The sequence below is a fragment of the Glycine max genome, chromosome 6, assembly GCF_000004515.6.
Source record: "Glycine max cultivar Williams 82 chromosome 6, Glycine_max_v4.0, whole genome shotgun sequence".
NCBI classification, from domain to species: Eukaryota; Viridiplantae; Streptophyta; class Magnoliopsida; order Fabales; family Fabaceae; genus Glycine; species Glycine max.
The window spans coordinates 9,852,207-9,876,834 of record NC_038242.2 but is presented as its reverse complement, the minus strand read 5'-3'; the positions used below and the strand labels follow the sequence as shown (position 1 = coordinate 9,876,834).

At 33.9% G+C, this 24,628-nt stretch overlaps 3 protein-coding genes across 11 annotated transcripts; 1 reads left to right on the top strand and 2 right to left on the bottom strand.

Annotated features, from left to right (window-relative positions):
• Window positions 1-5,237: 5,237 nt before the first annotated feature.
• LOC100799771 (transcriptional corepressor SEUSS) lies at window positions 5,238-14,120 on the top strand. 2 transcript variants are annotated; one of them, XM_014776367.3, is made up of 10 exons: window positions 5,238-5,682; window positions 6,432-7,499; window positions 7,577-7,696; window positions 8,007-8,055; window positions 8,219-8,433; window positions 8,569-8,637; window positions 8,971-9,068; window positions 11,635-11,728; window positions 12,351-12,420; window positions 12,973-14,120. In XM_014776367.3, exons 1-10 carry the CDS (start codon window positions 5,572-5,574, stop codon window positions 13,938-13,940), a joined length of 2,862 nt encoding a protein of 953 aa, XP_014631853.1. In that variant the 5' UTR covers window positions 5,238-5,571; the 3' UTR covers window positions 13,941-14,120. The 2 variants fall into 2 exon arrangements, with proteins under 2 accessions (XP_014631853.1, XP_014631852.1); XM_014776366.3 differs by having other exon boundaries at window positions 5,238-5,692; window positions 6,418-7,499.
• Window positions 14,121-14,458: 338 nt separating this feature from the next.
• Window positions 14,459-15,938, bottom strand: LOC100305596 (uncharacterized). Its single transcript, NM_001250731.2, is given in 2 exon segments — window positions 14,459-14,923; window positions 15,673-15,938. Coding segments are annotated over 2 exon segments (546 nt in total). The 5' UTR covers window positions 15,899-15,938; the 3' UTR covers window positions 14,459-14,603.
• A 2,956-nt stretch (window positions 15,939-18,894) lies between these two features.
• Window positions 18,895-22,709, bottom strand: LOC100798897 (scarecrow-like protein 1). Of its 8 annotated transcripts, none has more exons than XM_041016417.1 (5): window positions 22,362-22,696; window positions 21,852-21,928; window positions 21,715-21,773; window positions 20,999-21,070; window positions 18,895-20,903 (listed from the first exon to the last, which is right to left on the bottom strand). In XM_041016417.1, the coding sequence occupies exon 5, from the start codon at window positions 20,866-20,868 to the stop codon at window positions 19,066-19,068; it is 1,803 nt and encodes a 600-aa protein (XP_040872351.1). In that variant the 5' UTR covers window positions 20,869-20,903; window positions 20,999-21,070; window positions 21,715-21,773; window positions 21,852-21,928; window positions 22,362-22,696; the 3' UTR covers window positions 18,895-19,065. The 8 variants fall into 8 exon arrangements, with proteins under 8 accessions (XP_040872351.1, XP_014631848.1, XP_040872349.1 ...); XM_014776362.3 differs by having other exon boundaries at window positions 21,715-21,764; XM_041016415.1 differs by having other exon boundaries at window positions 21,715-22,242.
• Window positions 22,710-24,628: the final 1,919 nt, after the last annotated feature.

The window sequence follows — 24,628 nt, the reverse complement described above, 5'->3', positions numbered from 1 at the left end:
CCTTTATGCCTTCTTTTTACATTATTCACAAAATAGCAAATGCTTTGTGTATTTATTTTTATACTAAAATTAACATTCTTAAATTGAAGAGTGAAGTTCTCACTCTTTTAAGCTCTGTTTGAAAACTGACGACCGAAATACGAGAGGACACATAAACATATCTTATGTAGATTTGGTACAAGAAAATTCGAAGAGTTAACTTTGAAAGGTGTAAGACCCACCGAGTAAATTTTTGTCTTCACAAAAATTATTTTCAAAACTAAAATTGAATAATCAATTTTTTTGATCTGGCTATAACTTCACCGATTGTTTTTGCATCACAATGACTTTTTATGGCTATCATGATCATTTTATTTAGAGAGCTATCAAGACCAAATTGGTTGATTATTTGTGTATCATAATCAATTTTTGTGTGTCTACTTAATTTTCTTCTTCCTATTTCATTCATGCCAAACAATTTTATAATATTATTTTTACTCTCTTTTTCACTCATTTCTCTTAAAACAAGTGACACAACATACAAGTTTATTTATTTATTATAATATAAAATTAAGGAGTGTTATTATAATTTGTCCTAAAAAATATTTTACTGGTAATAAATTTTTTATAATATTCAATTTTTTAAACATTATTCAAATTAATAACTCAGTATTTTAACATGACTTATAAATATCTCATTATATTTATTATGAATCTAAAAATTTAAGCATCAATTAAAATAATTAATGAAACTAAAATTTTCTTTATTACATAATTAGTTAAAGAAAGTAATTTTTCTAACGATAAATTTCATTAAACATATGTCATGAAATGAAATGAGGATGACATCTTATTGCATGAGAAGAAAAGTATAGATTTTGTCTTAATTTAATTTTAAAAAAATGAATATTCAAATTCATAATATAAGGCTAGATATATATTATATACTTGGGGCCATGTTAATTAATTATTTTGTAAAATATGACAATAGCAAATAAGATGATTTCACTGTCATAATTAATTCTAACTGCCGTCTTTTAAAAACTGTTTAATTATGGTTAACTTTAGCTCCCTACAAGGTTAAATTAGTTTTTAGTGTTTCAATTTATTTTTTTATATTTAATTTGGTTTTTTAGTTTTTTTTTTTAATTTGATTCTCTAATTTTTTAAATCAATTCAATTTGATCATTTAATTTAAATTATAAGAAATCACACTTTGTATTGGTTTAAAACTACTATTATGTAATTTTAAACCGCCACAAAATATAAATTTCTATAAAAAAAATAAATCCATTTTAAAAATTAGATGACAATTGAACAAAAAAAACTAGAGAACCAAAGTAAAACTATTTTAAAAATTAGAATGCCAAATTGAATAAAAAAAACATTAAAGTGAATCTATTTTAAAAATTAAAAGATTAAATTAAAAAAAATATTAAAAGACGAAATTGAACTTAAATAATAAATTAGAGAAAACACTAATTTAACCCTGGCTAAAATGAAAACAAAAATGCCATACTTCTCAAGTTTTCCAAATTTTCAGTCTTTTTCCTCTCAAAAAACTGTATTCTTGCTGTATTATAAGTGATGCAAATCTACTAATTTTATGTAGATAATGAATGGACAAAAATTATGTTTATAATTTTCAATTTATGTGAAATATAGAATATGTAAAGTCCAGTTTAAAACTTTATAGCAGCATTTTGTTAACTGTCCGTAGCATTTTAAGCTAATCTAAAAAGTGTGTTTATTTAATTTATAATTTAAGCCCATTGGACCAGCCATGCAATGCCGTTAGGCTGTCTTTGTAATATTAATAGTTCGAAAAATAAAAAATAAAAAAAATCTGAAAAGGCAAATCAGTTTGTACTTGCTCATTGAATTGGACACGGGACAGAAACGCTTGCGCCATATATGTAGGTTTTGTCCTGTAATTCTAAAAGCCATTAACAATGTGACTATCAGCACTATAAAACTTCACATAAAGTTGAAGGCGTGTGAATTGATTTCAGAGGTGGACCCACGTCAACGTAAATCTCGGCCATTAGGTCAGGTTACAAGTGTATTTATATAAGTATTTAATTATTAGAAAAATGTATATCATTAAATTAGTGAATTGAATGATCAATGATGTTATTTGTTTCGAAATGACTAAGATGTAAATAAAAATGAAAATGGAGACTTAATTCAATAATGTGAGAGATGTAGTTAATCCAATTTACTTACAAATATATATATTAACACGTTAATATGATATTTTTAATATATTATTTTATTATTAAATAAAATTTATCAATTTACAACATATTCTAATGATTTGCTTATTGTAATATCATTTAACAGTTACAAGTTCAAGACATCACTAAATAAAATTTATAAAAAATCTAAATAACAAATAGATTCATTTTAATGATAGTAGTGAGGGTGGCAATCTCTATAATAGTGGTGTTAATGTTAATGATGATATCGATGATGGTGATGGTGGACTCGCTCAATGACAATGCCAAAAAATACAAGAATGACAATGATAATGATGACATTGTTGTTTATGACGACAATAACAAGAAAAATTATTATCAAATGTAGTAAGAGTGTATTTTTTTAAAATTAAAAATTAAATTCACAATTCATTTTCTCTTGATTTGGAATTGAATGAAGTGTTTTGAAGTTAAGTTAAATATAATTTTAGCTTCATTTTAGTTCAGATGTGTTTTGTTTTGAAATTTGTTTTAAAGATCAAAATTCAAAAAATTATAATCATTCCAAACGGACCCCTAGTTCATTAGGCTAAGTTTCACTTAGGGTGGATGACCTCTCACTAGAGTGTTGCATAAACACCCTCTTTGTACCTATTCTCACTTTGGTGTGATAGATGAAATTAATTTAGAATGTTCAAAAGAGGAGAAATAAGGTGGAAATAACTTTAAAACTACGTAGACCTGGTATATTATTTCTCACTTGTTTTTACTCATAATTTTGTCTCTCTTATTAGATTTAAATATGTTTTTCGTCCTTTAAATTTGAGTAACTATTTTTTTGTCCTTTTAAAAAAATAGTTTTATTAGTCCCTCAAATTTTCCAAAAGTCACTTTGAGTCCCTCTTTGTTTGTTGTGTTCATAGCTTCACATTTTTGTCACAACTGTAGTAAAGTAAAAGGAAAATTCGAGTGTCGAGTGCACTTTGTTTTGCCTCTGTTACATCTCCATACTTCATGTGATTTACTATTCTATCCTTGCAAAATGATTTAGGTAGGAGACAATAGATAAATTAGGCTCTTCTTCGTGAGAGATCAGGGTTGAGTATCTTAATAGATATGAGTGAAAATTGAAAAAACATTAGATAAAGAAAAATAATCAACATTGTATCACAAGTAGTTTTAGTATGCTAGACTCTAACATATTTTAAATTTTGAATTCATTTTTTTTATCATTATCTTTATCTTTATCTTTTACTTTTCTTATCTTATCTGTTTTATCTTTTACATTTCTTATCTTTTAATTTAATCTCTTATCTCTTTAATTTTTATCTTGTCTCCTAATCTTCTATTTTTAAATTTCTTATCCTTCCTCTCTCTTACTTTCTTTAAACTTTACATTTAAATTTCTTATCTTTTGCCTGTAAATTGGGTTTGCATCAATCTAAGTATAAACAAAGTTCATGTGAATTCGACATTCAGACTTTTGAGTATTTTACTACTCGAGACAAATTGGTGCACTTACCAACAAGTTAACAGAGAGGGAGAGTCGTTCTGTTCCAGCTGCGATGCTTGCAATGGGTTTGCAATAATGATTGGTGGTGAGTTTGAGATGTTGGTTAGTGGTGGGCTTTTTGGTACTTCATGGTGGTTTCACCATTATTATTCTAGTGATTTCGTTGTTGTGCTTCCTTAGATGGCGCTGTTGTGGTGGTGTCGTTGATGACAACTCTTGGCTTTTTATGGTGACGATGAAATGTGTTTGTTGTTGCTGGAAGTGGGAGAGATAAGGACAAGAGGATAAAGTGGGAAAAAAGAAAAAAAATGAAAAAAAAATCATAACCTTTAACTTTAAAAACTATTTATATCCAATGATAAAAATAAACTTTGGCATGGTGCACAAGTTGTTTCACCTGTGCACCCTGACCATTGTCTTGTTTAACACTCAAACTCAAAAGCTTAGAAGACTTGTTCATGGATTTAGGTTTTTTTACACTTGAGTGCTTGGCATAAAGTCTATTCCCAAGTTGCATTGCCATCATCCCTTACACTTCGACTAGACTCATACTATCGCTGTTGTCCTTTTTCGACCACCCTTAGACGTAGAGTTGCACAACCACACAACCACCATTTCTTCTCTAAAACCAGTTAAGCGTGTCATCCTTCTCCATCATTTGTATTTCACAATCTAATTTCAATGCTAATTTCGATCAAGGTGAATCATATTTCAGTAACTCGTTCTTCTTTGAGATTACCTTTAATTGAATAATGCCTAATTTACCAAGTATGACTACTAGACTAGACATAAAATGGTCGTGGTCTTGGATCATAAAAATTTTACAATTTGTAGAATTTTAATTGAAAATAAATTGAATTATGAATAAGGATAGTAAATGAAATAAATGAATTGAATAATGAACAAGGGATTTTTTTAAATTGTTTTTTTGTCTTAAATACATTTTTGATCCATGTAATTTAATGTTTTTTATTTTCATCCTGTAATTTTTTTTAATTTTTGTAAAATGTGTTTGTTTTATTTTTTGTCTTTAAAATGTTTTTTTTTATTGTTCAAAAAACTGTTTTTACCATTCAAAACACTATCTAACATACTTTAAGAAAAAAATATATTTTACAAGAATTAAAATAATTTTTTTATAGGGAAGAAAATGAAAAAAAATTAAATTATGAGAATAAAAAATATATTTAAATCTTATTTTTTTCTTCTATTTTTTATTTTACGAATGCGGGCTAAGCTGGGCTAAACAGCATGGTTGCAGGCTACCAAAAATAGAAATCCATTTAAATTATGGGCTCAACGAATAGGTTAAACGAGTTATGGATTATCCAAATACAATATATCCAGTTCTAGTTGAAACCAATCACCACACCTGATTGGCTACCGCACGATACACATCAAGCTCGGAAATGGGGGGTTAACTCCATAAATAAAAGAATAAACGAAGGACACATCCGTAACTTTACCCACTCAGCCAATACTATGTGCTAGAGATAATGATACTGATGCGCAGGGGATATTGATGAGATAACATCATTATTATGAATCATGATGATCAACAACATGGTGCATGTGCATAAGAGAGGCGCAGAAGTAGAATGGTATTTGACTTCATTTTTTCAGAGGAGGAAGAGAGAGAAAGAAAGGGAATAGAAGCGAAAAGAAAGGACCAAAGAATGAAGAAAATTCAATCGGATCGAATACGAACTTGACGTCCGCAATGACCTTTTCTCTCTCTCTCTCTCTCTCTCTCTCAATACTTTCTCTCTCTAAAACACACGGCAAGCAGCAGCAGTAACAACAGCAACAGTGCATTTGTTTCACTGAGATTAAAGACGATGCTGCTTCTGCACTGAGAAAACCCTAGACACTTAATAGTGGATGCGAATTCAGAAACCCCAAGTGGAAAGTTCGAGCCTTTTCGTTCCTTCTCAGTTCGTTGATCAGTTCCCAGATTCTGTTACTGTTCAATTTCGCAATTTTCAACTCTCGGTGAGTCATGGCAAGTCTTTAACGTTACACTTCTAACGTTTGACCCTTTCGCCTATGTTTCTGTCTCTGTTTCCCTCAATTGCTGCGCCCCATTTGTAGCTCTGGATCGTTGATTCGCTTCAGCTACGCTTCGATCGGCTGCTATTTTTGTCACCACTTTTATGAAAGTTTACGTTTTACACTTTTTTTCCCTTTTTTAATTGAGCTCGAACTTTTGAAAAATGGTAATTCTGAACTTGTAGCTTGGGGTTTTATTGATTTCGGTGTGAGATGTGTGTCTTAAGTTGATTAAAGTTTTTTTTTTTTATTTCTTTTTAATTTTCAAGTTTTTAAAGTGTTCAGTGTGATACTATTGCTTGTTGAAATTTTTGGGCTTTGTTTTTTTGTTATTGGTTTATTGGGTATTATTGAGTGCACTGATTGATGGGTTGGATCTGAGAAGTCATGAGTTGTACAGAGATTCATGCGAGAGCTGTTTGGAGGTTGCTCATTTAAGGGAGGTAGCGCAATTATAATGTTTCTTGCTTTTGGTTTTTTTTGGTGTATGGCTTGTGTATGGTAAAACTCAACACCACCTGCTTCTGTTGGATCATAGTGAAGACTTTGGGCTTGAACTCGGGATCCAAATAGTACTTTCTGGGTTGAGCGTCGTCAATGTGCCCAGTTTCTGGCAAGCTCTTGTGTAATTGTAGTTTGTTGAACTTGTATTTTAAGTAACTCAGTTGTTATGCTTAGGTGATTGCTTGAAGACCGTGATATCGAAAAAGATGGTGCCTCCGGGGCCACCCACTCCCATTGGTGGTGCCCAGTCTGTTTCGCCTTCTCTTTTAAGATCGAATTCGGGAATGCTAGGAGCTCAAGGAGGTCCCATGCCACCACAGTCGTCTTTCCCTTCACTCGTCTCACCACGCACTCAGTTCAACAATATGAACATTCTGGGAAATATGTCCAATGTGACTTCCATACTGAATCAGTCTTTCCCAAATGGAGTTCCGAATCCCGGGCTCTCTGGTCCAGGAAGCAGCCAGCGTGGAGCAATTGATACTGGAGCTGAAACAGATCCGCTCTCCAGTGTTGGAAATGGAATGAGCTTCAATAATTCTTCATCCACATTTGTACAGTCAAGTATAGTGAATGCTGCTTCCTCTGGTCAAGGTCAGGGACAACAATTTTCTAACCCTTCCAGTAACCAGCTGTTGCCAGATCAACAGCATTCCCAACAGCTTGAACCTCAAAATTTCCAACACGGTCAGCAGTCAATGCAACAGTTCTCTGCCCCTCTGAATACACAGCAACCGCCGCAGCCACAGCCGCATTTTCAATCAATTCGGGGAGGGATAGGTGGTATGGGACCAGTAAAGCTAGAGCAGGTAAGCAACGATCAACTTGGACAACAGCAGCAGCAGCAGTTGCAATCCTTGAGGAATCTTGCTTCAGTGAAGTTGGAACCACAACAAATGCAGACGATGAGAACTCTGGGACCTGTTAAAATGGAGCCTCAGCATTCTGATCAACCATTATTTTTGCAGCAGCAGCAACAACAGCAACAGCAACAGTTTCTCCACATGTCAAGTCAATCGTCTCAGGCTGCTGCTGCCCAGATCAATCTTTTGCGCCATCACCGGCTTTTACAGTTACAACAACAACACCAGCAGCAACAGCTCTTGAAGGCAATGCCTCAACAAAGGTCCCAACTACCACAACAATTTCAACAGCAGAATATGTCTATGAGATCTCCTGCGAAGCCAGCATATGAACCAGGGATGTGTGCTAGGCGGCTGACACATTACATGTATCAGCAACAACATAGACCTGAAGTAAGAACCAATCTGTGTGTGTAAAACTGTAAGTCATACATCTTATTAAGAGATATTTACACTTTGATTTTATGTAGGATAATAATATTGAGTTCTGGAGAAAGTTTGTTGCTGAGTATTTTGCTCCTAATGCCAAGAAGAAATGGTGTGTTTCAATGTATGGAAGTGGGAGACAAACAACTGGAGTTTTCCCTCAGGTCTGTTCCTAGAAAACCTTATAAACTAATTCTTGATCCTGTATAACCACATTTATAATATCCAAGTTCATGAATTAATTATCTAATGGCATGTTTGATTGCACTATATTCAGTGTCAGTGATTGGCATCTTGATTTTGTTGTTGTGATTGTCATTTGTAGTGTATCAGGATTTGGGTGACTATTTTCTTAAATGTTGCCACGCCTAGTTTATGGTTTATGGTATTCAAGGAACCAGATATAGTAGTTTCATTGATGCTAAACATTAGTTTAACTTTAACCTAAAAGATGAATTCTCTAAATATTTTCAGGATGTATGGCACTGTGAAATATGTAATCGCAAGCCTGGCCGTGGATTTGGTAAGTTTTGTTTTTTGGGGTTATTTTTTCTGCATTTCCCTGTTCAGTCTATTTTTGGTTGTTCACTGTTTGAATGCTGTCATCTTAAAATATTTGTCAAATATATGTAAATGTGATTGAGTAGTGCTATTCACTTTCTGAATGGTCATTTTTTATATTCCAGAAGCAACTGTTGAGGTTCTTCCACGGCTTTTCAAGATAAAGTATGAAAGTGGTACTTTGGAAGAACTACTTTATGTTGACATGCCTCGTGAATATCATAATTCCTCTGGTCAGATTGTTTTAGATTATGCAAAAGCAATACAAGAAAGTGTTTTTGAGCAACTTCGTGTTGTTCGTGATGGCCAACTTCGAATAGTTTTCTCTCCAGACCTGAAGGTTATAAATACAATTATAGAAATATTAACATTCAAATATTAAATGAAAAATGCTTATATTTTATTGTCATTATTGACTTTCTTAATATGAAAGAAAGATTAATTGGCATTCTCTTGTTTGTTATTTCATTTGCAGATATGTTCTTGGGAATTTTGTGCTCGGCGCCATGAGGAACTCATACCCAGGAGATTGTTGATACCACAGGTTGCCAGTAATTGCATTATGAGAGGGCTTTGTAATTATAACTATTAGATTAGATTCTCTGTTTAGTTAAAAAGATAAACATACTTGGCTGATTGAATATTGATTAATAAACCCATTTATTATCTGTTGATTGTTAGTCTCGATGATTATCCTATGACTGTTGGTCTGCAATAAGTTTTGAGACTTGCATTTGATGAGATTTTTGCTGGAAACATTTTGTTGGGATTGCCTTTTGTAATGCTGGTTTTATACTATAGTTCTTGGCTATGCATTTAGATATTATACATGTGTTTATTCTTGTGTTTACTTATCATCATCATTATATATATACAGGTTAGTCAGCTTGGAGCAGTTGCTCAAAAATACCAGTCTTTTACTCAAAATGCAACACCCAATGTATCTGTTCCAGAATTACAAAATAATTGCAATATGTAAGTCCATTTTGCGTTTATTCTGTGTTAATTTTTGAGTCTTGTTTTAATTTTCTATTTATACTGATGCATGCCTTCTTTAAAACTTGACTTACTTCCTTTTGAATCGGGATTCATAAGAATGTTTCATCATGTTTGTCTCCTTTAGAGCAACTCCAACTGGAGTTGCTTCTACCGTTCTTACAAATAAGAATTGGTTCTTTCTAGATTTGCACCATTGGAGTTCAATGAGTTGGACTCCTTGTGTAAGAACGGTTCTTTCATAAGAACTGCGATCTTGTCATTAAAGAAACATTTTTTTTTTAGTTTCAGATTCAACTTGAGGAAACTAACTATCATTTACCTTCTTCTCTGCCGGAGCCTCTTCAATGACTTTCTTCTCCCCCGCCTGCATCTTCTCCCGTAGCCTGTGTTGTCTGGATTGCAAGTAAAATTGTGAACTCACATGATTTCACGATCTTGCTCCCCACTTCTGAGCTCAATTGTGAGTAAAATCGTGAAGCGGTGGGGTTGAAGATTGTAGTCAGACTGGATCAAAATTTTGAAATTGGATGTTTTTTTTCCAATCTCGCTAGCTAGGTTTTTCTGGCTCGGGTTGCAGATCCAGTTTGCCACCAAGTTTGTTTATCCTATTTCTTTGTTGCCCTAAATTAATATTTTCTGCTTCTCCCCATTTTCAGACCTAGATGAACACTGCCCAGCTTTTCTCTTTCCCCTCTTCAATTCTCTCGGTCTCTCCTACTAGTCTCTCTCAGTCTTGACTTGACCCTCTCTCTGCTACGATTGTTTGCTGCTGTGTATGTGGTGTGTGTTCAGCCTATCAGGCTTTGATACCCAACCCTCTCTCTGGCCTGCTGTGACTTTGACTCAAGTGCTCTTGTTTTGCTTACTGTGAGTGAGATTTGCTGTGTTTTGCCTTCTTTTGTTTCCTACGTTCTGTTCTCACCAGACCAGACCATGACATCTGTGGCTCTAAACTCTTCTTTTTCAGCCACGACCTCTCTCCAGCGTCTTCCCCCCACACCACAAAACTCATGATTTGGTTCTTTTGGTTTTTATTTGAGATATCTTCTTTACTGTGTCTTTTATTCTTTAATTTTCATTTATATTCACTTTCTGTTATATTTTTCCATAATTATTATAAAATATAGAATAGACTGAGATATTAATAATTAATAATACTTGTACAATATTTATAAAATAATAGAATAAGTATAAAATAGCTATTTAATTTTTTAACTGAATTGTAAGTGATATTATTATATGTATTAGCTAATTATACTATCATTTATCATACTTTTGTATCAAAATATATTTTTGGTAGGATCTTATGATCTTTGTTACGATCCCACGTTTTACAATCTTGCAAACCTCTTGCTGATCTTGACAACATTGCTGTTGGGAGTTTCTCTGCTGCATTTGCGGTGCTCAGATCTTGATTTGTCATTTTCTGCAACCTTAACAATGGATTTGAGCGATTTCACCTACTTATTTGTGTGCTCTGTATTTGTTTTCCCTAGATTTGTGTGTGTGACTAAACTGTGTTTATTGTCATTATTAATGTTTGCTGTGTTTTGAAATGTTTGTAATTTTTCTTAATGTTCTTTCAGGCAATTTCTTAATCTTTGAGTGACCAGTTATACTTTTAACTTATGCTGTGTAAAGCTGAAACCTTTTGTTTTGATATTTATTAGATTCCCTTTTAATATTGAGGCTTGAAAAAATTTCATAAATTTTTAATATATATATATATTTTAAAAATATTGTGAAAAATTTATTAAACTATATTTTTTTTGTATATTTATTTTTTCAAAACTAAAATATAATTGGATTATCTTGAAATAAATATAAAAATATGAAGATGTGAGGTAATATGTGGGACCCAATTTAAGTTCTAAGTGAATTCATCATTGGAGTAAAAAATTACTGAGGCTCTTCAATATGAAGTGGTTGTATAGGGTCCACGAAAAGTAGGCTTAGAACCCATGAATGAGTTTGGGATTGGAGATGCTCTTAGTGAAATGTATTCTGCAATTCGTTCTACTCTTTTTTTAGATCTTTTTGGTGGTCAATTCTCTTGTATATGATAAACCATGGCTGACCTGTTCTTGAAAATAGCATTGAGAATTAAGATGTCCCACAAATGCCCAGGAATACTCCGTATAGGGCTTGGGCAATCCTCCTTCCTTCAGTTATTAGCCTTTTGGAGTTAGGCCTATCTGTTTCTAACATATAGATTTGTATATTTTGATTTTGTTTCATTCTCAATGAAAATATTTTTCCTTGGTTATTATGGGAGTGGTCTTGCTTCTGTGAGGAATAGTGGTGCCTTTGCATGTGAGTCTCACCGTCACAACATTCAGGGACATGTTACATGCTTCATACAACCATTTTCTATTTTTGTATATTTGGTTTTCGCGGGTTGTGTTGTGTCTACTGTCTACACTTTAGATTGCACTAGTCCTTTTTCTTGATCTCTTTTTGGTCTAAATCTAAATTAATTAGGTTTGCCTTTTATGAAAGTTTCTGTTTTTTCTTCTAATAATTTTATACACCTCTTTTCCAGGTTTGTTGCATCAGCCCGTCAGTTGGTTAAAGCCTTAGAAGTGCCATTGGTTAATGATTTAGGATATACAAAGAGATATGTGCGCTGCCTACAGGTAGTGTTCCATTCTTAAGACATTGCTTACCACATATTTTCAATGTTTAATTTTAATCTACTTGTTTGTGGGAAATTGTGTATTTATTTCCGTTCAATGTTTCAAATTGAACTTGGTTTCTTTTTCCGGCACCATTACGCGTCTTTTGTGTTACCATCATATCCCTACCTGTTGAAATGTTATTTTGTGAAATTTTGAACAGAACACCCCACTTGCCTTGGTTTTTCTGATTCTCTCAATGTGATTGCAAATATAGCAATTATGCTGGTTCCAGTTCATGTTTGTAACAAGATATCCTAAGTGAGGAATTGGGGCCCAGTAATTGCTGGCTGATATTTGGTGGTGATTTTATATTTTGGTTAATGAATAGACATCTGTATTTTTTGTAAGAGTTATTATCAGGGGCTAAATAAATCAGGAATTCTGGCTGTTTGACCAAAAAGAGTAAAAAAGTTCATCCTTTTCCTTTTGGCTACAAATTTTGTATATAAAAGAGAGTAAATGATTTATTTACGTGGAAATTTTGAGTTTCATTTGGATGATAATCTCCAATGAACTCTATTCATATACTGAGTGAATAAAACAAACTTAGTGTATTGTTTCTTACTTGTTTATACTGCAGATATCAGAAGTGGTAAATAGTATGAAAGACTTGATAGATTACAGCCGAGAAACTGGGACTGGACCTATGGGTAAGTTAATAATTTACTTGCTTATTCCTTATTTGCAAGTTTGGATATGAATGTGTGTATAAATAATGCGTTATTAAAAAGAGAGCAGCTGTATAGAAATTGAAAGTCTTGCTGCATTTAGTTTTATACTTTAGCCTAAATCCTGTTTCTGTAGCCTGGTATCGATGTCTTTGATACTTTCTAATATTTAAGATATTCTCATGTCTATTTGGAGGGTGAAGGATGTGTAATAAATCACTCATTTAATATTTGCAGACAGTAAGGTTGGTAATGGATAGGTTTGAGGTCAAGATGCTGATGAAAGTTTACTGAACTTGTTTGAGGAGCTAAACATTTCCATATTGTGCTTTTTATGTCCCAAGTATGGAATCATTTATGTTTTACATGACATTGTTTATATGGGAAACCAATTCTGCTGTGATATCTGAAATAACTTATACAGTGGATTTTTCTCTCTTGTTATGAAGATTTTGTTTTCATTTATTAATAATTATTGCCAGCTATTTGATCATGATAAGTTTAATGGATTTTTTTTTCTTTTCCATCTCTCAGAGAGCTTAGCAAAATTCCCTAGGAGAACAAGTGGTTCAGCTGGACCTCGTGGTCAAGCACAACAGCATGAAGAACAATTACAGCAGCAGCAACAACAACAAATGGTGGCCCATAACTCAAATGGTGATCAAAACTCAGTACGAGCTGCTGCCATGCAAATTGCTTCTAGCAATGGTATGGTTAGTGTAAATAACTCTGTCAACCCAGCATCCACATCAACAACCACAAGCACTATTGTTGGTCTTCTTCACCAGAACTCTATGAATTCTAGACAACAAAATTCAATGAACAATGCAAGCAGTCCATATGGAGGTAGTTCTGTTCAGATTCCTTCCCCAGGTTCCTCCAGTACAGTGCCACAAGGCCAGCCAAACTCGTCCCCTTTTCAATCACCAACACCGTCCTCTTCTAACAACCCCCCACAAACATCTCACCCTGCTTTAACATCTGCCAATCACACAAGTACGACAAACTCACCAGCTAATATTTCCATGCAACAACAGCAGTCATCTATTTCTGGTGAACCTGACCCTAGTGATGCTCAAAGCTCAGTCCAGAAAATCATACATGAGATGATGATGTCCTCCCAGATTAATGGCAATGGTGGAATGGTCGGTGTTGGATCTCTTGGAAATGATGTGAAGAATGTAAGTGGTATTCTTCCAGTGAGTGCCAATACAGGGCTAAATGGTGGCAATGGCTTGGTGGGTAACGGCCCAATGAACAGTAATTCAGGCGTTGGGGTTGGTAATTATGGCACAATGGGTCTTGGTCAATCCGCTATGCCTAATGGAATCAGAACTGCTATGGTAAATAATTCAATCATGAATGGAAGGGGAGGAATGGCGTCTCTTGCCCGGGATCAAGCTATGAATCATCAACAAGATCTGTCAAACCAACTACTTAGTGGGCTAGGGGCAGTTGGTGGTTTTAATAATCTTCAATTTGATTGGAAACCTTCTCCTTGAGAGCCTTTGTAGATGATATGAATGTTGTGGTTCTTGACAGTTGCTCATGCAACATGAGCAATGGTATTTGCCTTCGGCCCCTGATGATGGCAGAAAGTATTTGGGTTGGGTAGAGTCATAGGGCGTTGGCCACTGTGCTAATATATGATTTTATATATAAGAAATGAAAATTTGTTGGCTGGTTGTGTGGCTGATGGGGCTGATTTTTCTTGTGAATTTAAGTGTAACTTTTTATATTAAATTTTCTTATGAGCTGTCACAAACTCATACCTGATATACGCACACACTAGAGGAAGGTGACAAGTTTTGGGATACAAAAAGCAACTGGTTGTTGGGGGAATAGTTTGATATTGTCCCAAGCAATGATCAATTTGAAGTTCGTATGCACAAGGAAGTAATCAACATTCAAACATTGAATGAAGTTTGTTTATCCAATGTAACATTTACAAAATTAAAAAAAAGGGTACAAGTATTACTTAAAAGTGTCAAACCACAGAAAGGAAAGTTGGTCCTTAAACTTATAAACAGACTATCTATTGCCATTTAAGGCATGGAAAAGAATTGAAGAGAATGAAATTTGCAATGTCACTGTTGTCACTTCTTCCATTCCACTCCTTCAATTCTTGCACTGTAATGCTTGCAATTGGTTATCATTTTCTCAGTTTATGAATCAACGTATTTTTCCACTGTTGCGGACAGAGTGGATTTGGGAACTGCACCAATTATGCTTTCTTTTTTCTCTCCATTCTTGAAGAACAGAACTGTTGGTATGCTTCTGATGCCGTACTGTGTTGCTATGTTTGGAGAATCATCTGTGTTAAGCTTAAAGCATGCAATTTTTCCAGCATATTCCTTCGCTAGCTCATCGATAGCAGGTGCTATCATCCTGCATGGACCACACCATGGTGCCCAAAACTCTACCAGCACAGGGGTCTCACTTGCAATGACAAGGTTGTTCCAGCTTGAGTCAGTCACCACTTTAACTGCGCAAATTTTGATCAAACATATGTATTAGTATTTCATTAGACAAGACACCACATAGAGAGTTAAGTCACTTAAAGCTTGAGTGTGGTTTAAAACTGCTACCTAAATGCATTCTTATGCCCTATGGAGAAACAAATTCAGAATTCAGTACAAGCAAACTTATACATCAATTTCAAGATGAAATTAGAAAATCAATCTGCTACTTCATTCAAGCAAATACATTGATGCGGAAATGTCTGCATGAAATCAAGCACGGTAATGACATAACTGTTCTTGAAGTTTTTAATTACAATGCCAAGCTAAGTATAAGTCCAGCCACAAAACACATTCTATTGTAGTTTTTGAAACTAGACTATCCAGTTTAATATCTTCAACTTCTTCACCTATTTGCAAGAGACTCTTTTAAAGCGTCTTTTAAGAGGCTAAAATTCATAATGAAGATTTAAACAGGAAAACCATGTCATAAAAAAGGTTATTCAGGTTCCATTTGAATATGCTTCACGATAAATAATTATAAAAAAAGAAAATAAGAAGGTAAAATGAATTCAATCTCTTCTAAGTAAAAATTACTTTATTCATAAATTAATTTCTAAAAGTTTGTTCATTTTATAAGTTAACTTTACTTTATACGAGTATAAAGTAATTATTGATAAATTTATCTACACATAGCTTTAGTACTAACTAAGAAATAGAAAAGGTAGCAAGCAACTGGGAAAACTAGCAAAATTGTGGATAATTAACTAATTACCTTCATTTACTGCTTCACGAGCATTGCAAACAAAACGGGATTTTCTATAGGCAGCACCGGTGGAGTAAAGATAAGGGTATGACAGTGTTGAGTTTTGCAAGGATTTCTTGAAACCTCTGTGAGTTGGGAAGACAAGTTTATCCCTTGAAGATGGAAAAAATGGAGAAAAGCATTGGGGTGTGGCTGTGCCTACTGTGGTCACTCGCAAACAGTTCTCCAGGGCCATTCTAGCCAGTTATGTTTGTTTGTGTAAATTCTTGTTAAACAAACAACTGCGGAAAATGCACTCCTAGAATTGTGGATAAGCTCATGTATTATTGTGCTGTTTTTTTTTTTCAATTTATTTGGTTTGTTTATGCAGTGTCTCCGTATGTGGATATTATTATTACAAGATTGTGAGGTTCTAAGAAGGCTCAAATTCATGTGGATGTCATATATGTTTCAAACCCCTCTACTTTTTTATCCAACTAATTAAGTACAAACTGTCCAAAATTCTCAGAACCAGAAACGGAAGAGTGCATTAAGTATTAACTATCCTAAAGGAGAAAAGAAGAAATAAGAAATATTTCTTTACGTATTTTCTTTTACTCTAGAAGATATAAATCTTGATAATTGACTAAATGTTTTTTAATTCTTATTTTCCTTTTGTTAAATACTTTTAGCTTGTCAAGTCTCAACTTCTATATTTCAGTTCACCTACTTTAGTTATTGGATGATAATTATATCATTTTTATGGATTTAAATTATTTACAATTCTCATATCAAGTGGAAGATAAATATTGTGTTTTTTTTAGTTATCGAAATTCTTGGAATTACTTATTTACCCATACAAATGCAAATAAAATTGAAAATGAGTCCCGTATTTTTAATATAATTGTTTGAGTCAAACTTCAAGAAAAATAGTTTTGTCTAGAATTGATGTGATTTCACGTCCACGAGATCGTGTGGTTGTCAAAAGAAATGCATGAATGCAAGGTGAGGACTAGTTAGCATTGGAATCAACCAATCCACTCTGACCACTTTGATATTATTAACGAACAATGAGCATCCATAGAGCCATAGCATATAGCATCTTTTGATCATTGTACGTTCGATTAGTATATGTATGTCTCATCTCATGTCTATCAAGAGCTTGAGACTCTACTTATTACCTCTGCTAACTAAATTTTCTTGAAACCTCGGCTCTCTAATGGTGGTTATGGTACAACAAAAAATTGTAACTGAAGAACAATTTTTCTGGATTTGTTCTCTGCAAGTAATAATAATTAAAGGTTAACAAACCCAAGAAGATATATTTTAGAGGTTTAATTAATCATTTAGTCCTTATATTTGTGTCAACTCTTTATTTAAGTCCTTGTACCTAAAAACTATAGGTTTTAGATTCTAGGAGTATTTTTTTATGTTTTAGTTTCTGTTATTAGTTTTTTGACATGTAAAACCGTTATAAAATAAAGACATAAGGATCAAAATGTAAAAATAAATGCTGGTAAAAGAAGGTAGAGTTTTTAGGCATAGGAACTAAAACAAAAAGTTAGCACATGTGATGTAAAGGATCAAATAATTAATTAAACCTATTTTGAACTTGCAGTTCTGTCCTTATGGAAAAGGAATTGATTGGATCTTAAAGCTGTTGTCAGCATGACAGGATAAGCTGGACCAAGAATTTCAGAATTGCTGTCTTGATGAATACAAAAAGCAAATATCTGATGTGTAGAAAAATGTCCATCTGATTCAAATTCTTCAAATGATTGTGACCAGACCACTCAACAAGGCAGCATAATGCTGATGGTCCACTGAACATGTGAATAACCGATTAAGATATAAATAACTAATCAATAATTTGGTGCTCTTGAATCTTAAGAAAGAAAGCTTTTTAATCTAATTCCTGTTTATGAAAAACTCTCTTCCTGGGCAGACAAATTGGTAGTTGAAGGACGTTATCTGTTTAATGGGTGAACACCAATGTCCAAGGCTTTATGTAAAATTGTCGATAGTGGACCAACATGATAACTTCAAAAGGAAGATGATGCAAAATAATTAACTAAGTTAAAAAAATGCTCCGTTAGATTGGTCTAATACCAACATGTCAACTTGCATTATTGGATATTTTTCTTTAAGCAGATTACTTTTTTTTTTTTTTTATGTGAAACGTCACATTACCATGCCAAGTTGCCACTTGAACAGCAAATTGGTCACAACTAGCCTACGTACAAAATACTTGTTAACTAATAACTATCCTTCCAATCCCTTATGTGCATTCAAACATGGGCAAATATGCATATTATAACTTGAAGAAGGCTCTTCACTGAAATAAAAAATATATACAGACGTTATAAAAAAAATAATAAAATATAAACAGTCATCCGTAATACACAACCGTAATGAATTGATGGGTGCAAAAAGAGGGGAATAAAGAAGGGTAATTTGAGGATTTTCATTTATTATAAAATTAAAAGGAGGTGCTAGATGATATTTATGGGGTGCAGGAAGTAGCACTGGGTGACAGAAAGGGATAATTCAGAAAATAGCAATAACGAAATGCTGTAAGTCTACATACAATATCTGTGGACTGGACCACCAGCCACGTACATCTAAACTTTCTTTAAGCTTTCCCTTTTATTTTCCCATTTCACAATGCTTCTCTTCTCTGTTCACTTCATTTTCACGCACTGAGTGATAGTGATGGTTTTCATATTTATGTTTTCGCTGTTTTTTTTTCTTTCAAAAAACCTCATTTTCTTAGCTGAGATAGTGAATTGTTTGTTGGAATTCAATTGGGATAAAATGGTTCAAGAGTTCTCAATGTTGATGCTTGTGTAAAAACTAGAAACTACACTTGTGTGCTTTGTCTTTATTAAATGTTTGTTTTAATCCCAATAGATCCAATTATATTTCCCTTGACTTGCATTACTACTACATTACCAGTGCACCAAAACACACATCCTCACAGATAAACTGTTGTAGGCTCTAATCTGTATCTATATATACCATCTACAGGAACCTTGTTATGCTTTAGTTGTTTGTTTCCTTGTGTTATTTTGTTTGCTCAGTATATAGCAGAATGTTGGTTTCTAGACACTAGAAGAAGGTTGTTTATATACCAAACTATCATTTGATTTCTTTTATTTTAACAAATTATCAAACTAGAAAATAGTCATTAGCTTAAGCATAAGCTTCATTGCTTCTTGCTCCCTTGTCCTCCAGCCACGTTAAGAAAAGCACTTACATAAAATCAAAGTTCGTTATTAGCTTAAGATTGTACGTTAGTATACATGTGGAAAAGCAAGAAAACACCACAATAGGAATATCAGAAGTAATCTACAGACTAAACAAGCATGCAAGCAAACACTAGATTACTGATACTAGAATGAGTCTATCGCCTAACACAATTGATTATCTTGGTAACTTCCATGCTGAAGCAACAATCAAGTTTTTGTCTTCCCAACCAAAGTGAAGCGCTCCCATTTCCTCCTTAATCTTGTACCTGTCGCAATACACCGTCTTAATGAGTTTTCGGATTTCATCGGTGACATTTGTGCTCATTGGGGATGAAGTGAAGCCAGCCATTGTCATCCTTGCTCTCCATTTTCCAGCAACTTCATACCGCTCTATCCTATCCTCGCCCTCACACGCAACAACATTGACAATGTCCCTTGCTAAGCATTGCCTTTCAACATTCATCCTGTCCTGGCTTTCTCTAGGAAGAGTAGCATCAAGTGACTCAAACACAGCAGAGTAGTAATTGTAGGCCTCAACAAATCTAGGTAAGAAGGGGGTGGTGTTTGTGTTCACATCTTGCTCCACAACTGTCACAAGCTTTGGATTCAGGCTCTTCACCAAGCGAAGAAGTTGGTCCCGTTCGTTTACTGTCGAAACACTCTCATCGGGCATGTGATGAAGCTGGAATGCAAAGTTTACCACTAGTGCTTCATCAGGACTGCAGTTGAGCATTGATGGGGTGACAATGGAAGTCCTTGATGCCACTGCTCGAAACTCAAATGGCAAACCAAGTGCCTCTGCCAGTTTTTCTAGTCTTTGTCCTATGTTCCGTAGGCCTCCAACAGATCGCTGCACAGATTCTGGATCATCAACTCCAGTCAACCTAACATGTGGTGGCTTGCTTGACCTTGAAGCAAGTGTTTGGATTAGATTTATGTACTGACTTCCTTGATTGATGTCAAAATCTATTATATGAATCTTCATGTCATCTTTCACTGCTTCTGTAATTGCATTGTTAGCAGCAATGAATCCAAATTTGAAACATGGGCAAACCTCAAACAGTATCTGCATAGCTGCTAGACGATCTGAAGTTGGAGGCTCCTTGCATCTCAGAGCTTTGTAAATACTTTTTCCGGATTCGGCCAGGCGAGCTGCAAGTCCCTCAACCATATAGGCTGCAATTCTTTGAGAAGGCTCTCCCTGAATTGAGACCATCTGCCGGAGATTGTTTATCATAGATGATCCTTCCACTTCATTTCCTTCAGAAAGTGCAATAGCACATTCATAAAGCAACTTCTTGGGGGTCTGAGAAGTTTGTGATATTTCTTTGGTGCTGCTGATGCTGCTGGTATTGGAATCTGAAGAAGAGGACTCCTTTGGTGAACCATGGAGCAGCATATTATGCATTGAATCAGCCCACTCAGCAATGTCAGGATCAATTTCCATGCTTTGTGCAGCCTCAAATATGTCTTCCTCTTCCTCCTCCTCCTCCTCTTCATCCTCCCCAGCATCACTATCATCAAGCAATGCCCTCTCCAGTGCTTTTAGTCTTAATCTCATTAGACCTTCATCGTCGCGTGAATCCAGGCTTCCGTTCTCCATCAAATCTGATCCTGAGTTTGACTGGTAAGCATCATGATGCCTTGTAGACATGAAAGAAGAATCAGATGGGTTATTGGCAACCATAGAAGCTCCTGAACTGGCTCTGAGCTGGTAAGAAGAGGCTACATCAGGGTGAATTGAACTTCCAGAGATGCTGGAACTAGATGGTTCTATCAGTTCTTCTGTTTGTGAGTCATGGAAGTACTTCTCATAACCCTCGCCGGAGTAAGCATCGGTCATGTACATGCTCCTATGCTTATCAGGATCAAAAATTTGGGAGGACAGGCCTGGTCTAACATCAGTTCCCTTCAGTGAGAAGAGCTTAGCATTTTCATATGATGTAGGAGCTAGATCAGCAGACCTAACTAATGACATGATTCGCCTGTTATTTGCTTCACGTGAATTTTTGGCTGTATAAAAAACATGACTTGTTAGCAAGATAAAATGCTTAAAACTACAATAAATTAAAACTGTTGAGGTTTATAACTTTTTTTTTCTTTCTCACCTTGAGAAATAGTAAACCAGGCAGAGTCTCTCAGTGATGTAATCTTGTTGAATCTTCTAGGATGACTGTGTCCTGATGGGAGAAAAAAAAGGAGAAGAAAATAAACTTCGATGAACTTTTCAGGTAGAATTATTAATCTATGACTCTGATGAAAAATATATACTAGATACACTTATGAGTTTTGTGGCCTCAGTTAACAGATAAACATAGTCAAACCATCATAAATCAGCTCCTTGATAATTCACTATTTTCTAATTGACAAAATTGTTTGCCTGAAAAAGGTAATGGTCCAGATTATGCACATCTCTCACATAATTTGTGCAAGTATCTTTTCCCATCTATAAAATTGAACTAATCATAATCAGTGGAAAGAGAATTTAGTTCTATTTGATTCTTAGACGAGCCACCGTGGTTGAAATTGTTCAAGTACCGAATATGATCCCATCTCACTTGACCAACCACCAGAATGAATTTCAAACTTTTTTCTTAAAAGTAAAAGTTAGTTATTGGATTCAGTCAAACATGAGTTGACCTGGCAGTTAAAATTCCACCTTACCATAGCAAAGACCAATACCTGACATAGTGGCCTCTGCTGTAATCGGAAAAGTAAAAAAAATCCAATCGACATAACAAATGCACTCTTGAAATCAAATTAAATGCTCCCGAAAAAAAAATTGATTTATGATTCTTCAGACATTCAACTTAAATGTTTAAACCTTATTTGCAAAACGAGAAAATGAAGAACTCTTGTAGCCAGAAATTACATCTGCAAATACTAAATAAGATGTTATTAAGAGACTTGTGAAACAACTAGGTTCCAATTCAGTTTGATTTCTTGGATAAAAGTGACAACCATGCGCAGAACCCTTTCGATAGCACCTATATCTTTATTTGTCTTTAGCTGGCAGAATCTCCGGGCAGCAAAATCCACTATGAAAGGAAACAACAAATTTTTTAAGAAAAAAGAAAACAATACTCCCTGCCAATAACCAGTTCTTGTTTGAAATTGCAGCCCAATATACGAGTAGATAGATCAAGTGTGATAGTAACAAGAAAGGCTAAACAAAACCCTTTAGGAGAGACATATAGAAGGAATAATTAAAAATTCCTTAGAAGATTGAATTTCAACAAACATGGTTTAAGAAGAGGAACTAAACCCCTCTTCTACATTTTTTACAATCACATGCATGCATCATGCTATAACATGTATCATCTGCTGCTGATTGACAATCAGTTCACTAGGACTGCAACAGATAGTATACCTTATATCAGAAGGAGGAATCCAAGTTGCAGTATTTAAAACATATCATCTAGATTATGTAGATAGTAACTAAAGATCAATCACCACAGAGAAGAAGTGTACCTGTGAAATTAGAAACCAAGAAGCAGTCTTCCTATCCTGCCATTTTGTACACAGACGGATGAATATGAATCTCAGAATTTGTATTTAGAGGGAGAAGAAAAGGTTAGCATAGGTCTTTGACTAGTGCCATAGAGATATAGCCAAACCAAATAGAAATAACACAACTTGGTTGGTTTCTAAATAAAAAAAAGTTTGTTGGATTAGGAGTTCAGGTTGATAGAAACCCAACAAATAAGACAAAAGCCAATGTTAACAAGAGGGAGCTTTGGAAACTTATATACACAGTTAAGTAACTGTATAGAAATGAAGAAAACAACCCTTTGAATTTCATAATGATTGGACCAAAAAATGGAAGCCAGTTAAGAGGAATTCTGCAACTTAAAAAACAGTGGAAGGAAATTACACTCCATATTTCTTGAAGGATACGTTTAAATTATATTACGAATTATTTTAATTTAAAAATATATATATTCTCTGTTGAAAGATAAAAGCAATTAAAACGACTTTCTTAGGAGCATTTTTCTTTCTTTATTTAGTACTTTTTAGTGCCATTCGTTGTTCATCTCTCTGATTAATTTGAACTTTACAAAAGGAAATAAAGTTTAAGATGTACTGTTTGGGACTTTCTCTAAACTTTTTATTTTATTATCCAAAGTTATAGTATAGATAATAAGAAGAAAATTAGTCATATTTATTCACACTAATAAATTAAGACAAGAAGTTAATTATCTTAACTGGCCTGGATCCTCTTCGGACACTACACCTGTTACTATACCTTGTAACTAGGAGAGAGACAGACGTAGGAACTAGGTGGACTTTATTTTTGAGTAATGATTCATTAACACATGCTATAGTGCAAATATCTTATTAATACTTCTAATTTTTTCTGTCTTTCTTTTTTTTATTGCATCATACTACTATTTATCACATCTATGTTTCTATTTCTTCTCTTACTTTCTCTCTTTAGGTATATATGAGCACTAAATGATTTTTGTTCATTTTAAGGGGTAGTAGGTCTTATCTAAATCCTGTGAGTCTTTCTTCTTGCTGCAAGTACGCGTGTCTTTCTTTCCTGTTGCAAGTACAAGTGCTAGGCAAAGACCAAAGAGTTTCCTAACAAGTATCTTAATAATATTTGTTAGAAAAATAAATAACATACTTTATACTTTATTAAATATTTTAATGTATTTAAAAAATAATTAAGTTTTATTTTTTATTATACTAAATATTTTTATTTCTTGATTCTTTAACAATTCTCTTTATTAACAGGAGTTTGGTTTGTAATTTACTTTGAAAAAAAAAACCTTCTGGAATTCGCAAGTGGTAAGCAAAGTGGAAAACTCATCAAAGATTTGGTTGCATTTACCACATTATTGTGTCTACCTTTACCCCTACGTTTCTTTCATTCTATATATTTCTGTTTTCATGCTTATACTGACTTCAAATGCTGTACGTACATTTTTATAATAATAAATGTAAACAATGGTGCAAATGGCAATTGAAATTCCTACTCTGTCCTTCCTGCATCTAATTCATCCTTCACGCGACATTGAAAACCCCTATGATTTGTTGACAATTGTTGTGGCAAATTGGTCTTTTCGTACAAAAATGTTGGGACTTGCTTGAGACACGGTCAATTTGCGCATGTATGTGAGAGTTGATTTTTACTGTGGATGTTGACGTAGGATCTCACGTCATGTAACGTCACTGTTCTTTTTGTAGGCGTGGAATATGATGGAATAGGAATGTTGCAACTATCTATATTATAATAATAGCCAAATAAAATAAAATTAGAAGGGTTTTGTACTCATTGATAAAGTCAAAGTTTCGCAGGGTCGCGTCTTCTTTCCGTAGTTTGGACTTTACTTGCTGCATATAACTAGAGTTTGCAGCCAGGATCTAGATTCAATTTTGGCAAGATACATTTTTGATTGAGGTGAAGAGTTTTTTTTGTACAGAATAAAACTAGATGAATTGGATCCCATAGCTCATCAGAAGTTTAAACATACCTTATATTTATTTATTTCTTATACTATTCTCTTAATTATTTTAAAAAGTATTACTCTAGAAGTTAAAAAAGTACATTATGTGTTTGGTTTGAAAAATTGATACTGTGTAAAGTTGAATTAAAAGTGAAGAAATTTTTGTGTTTTAACTAAGTTTTACTACTATTTTTTTTATAAAATCAAAATATTAGTCATTTCACTCTAAAATTAATTTAAATTAAAATCAATTTCACAAAGGCTCATTACATACACACTTGCTCT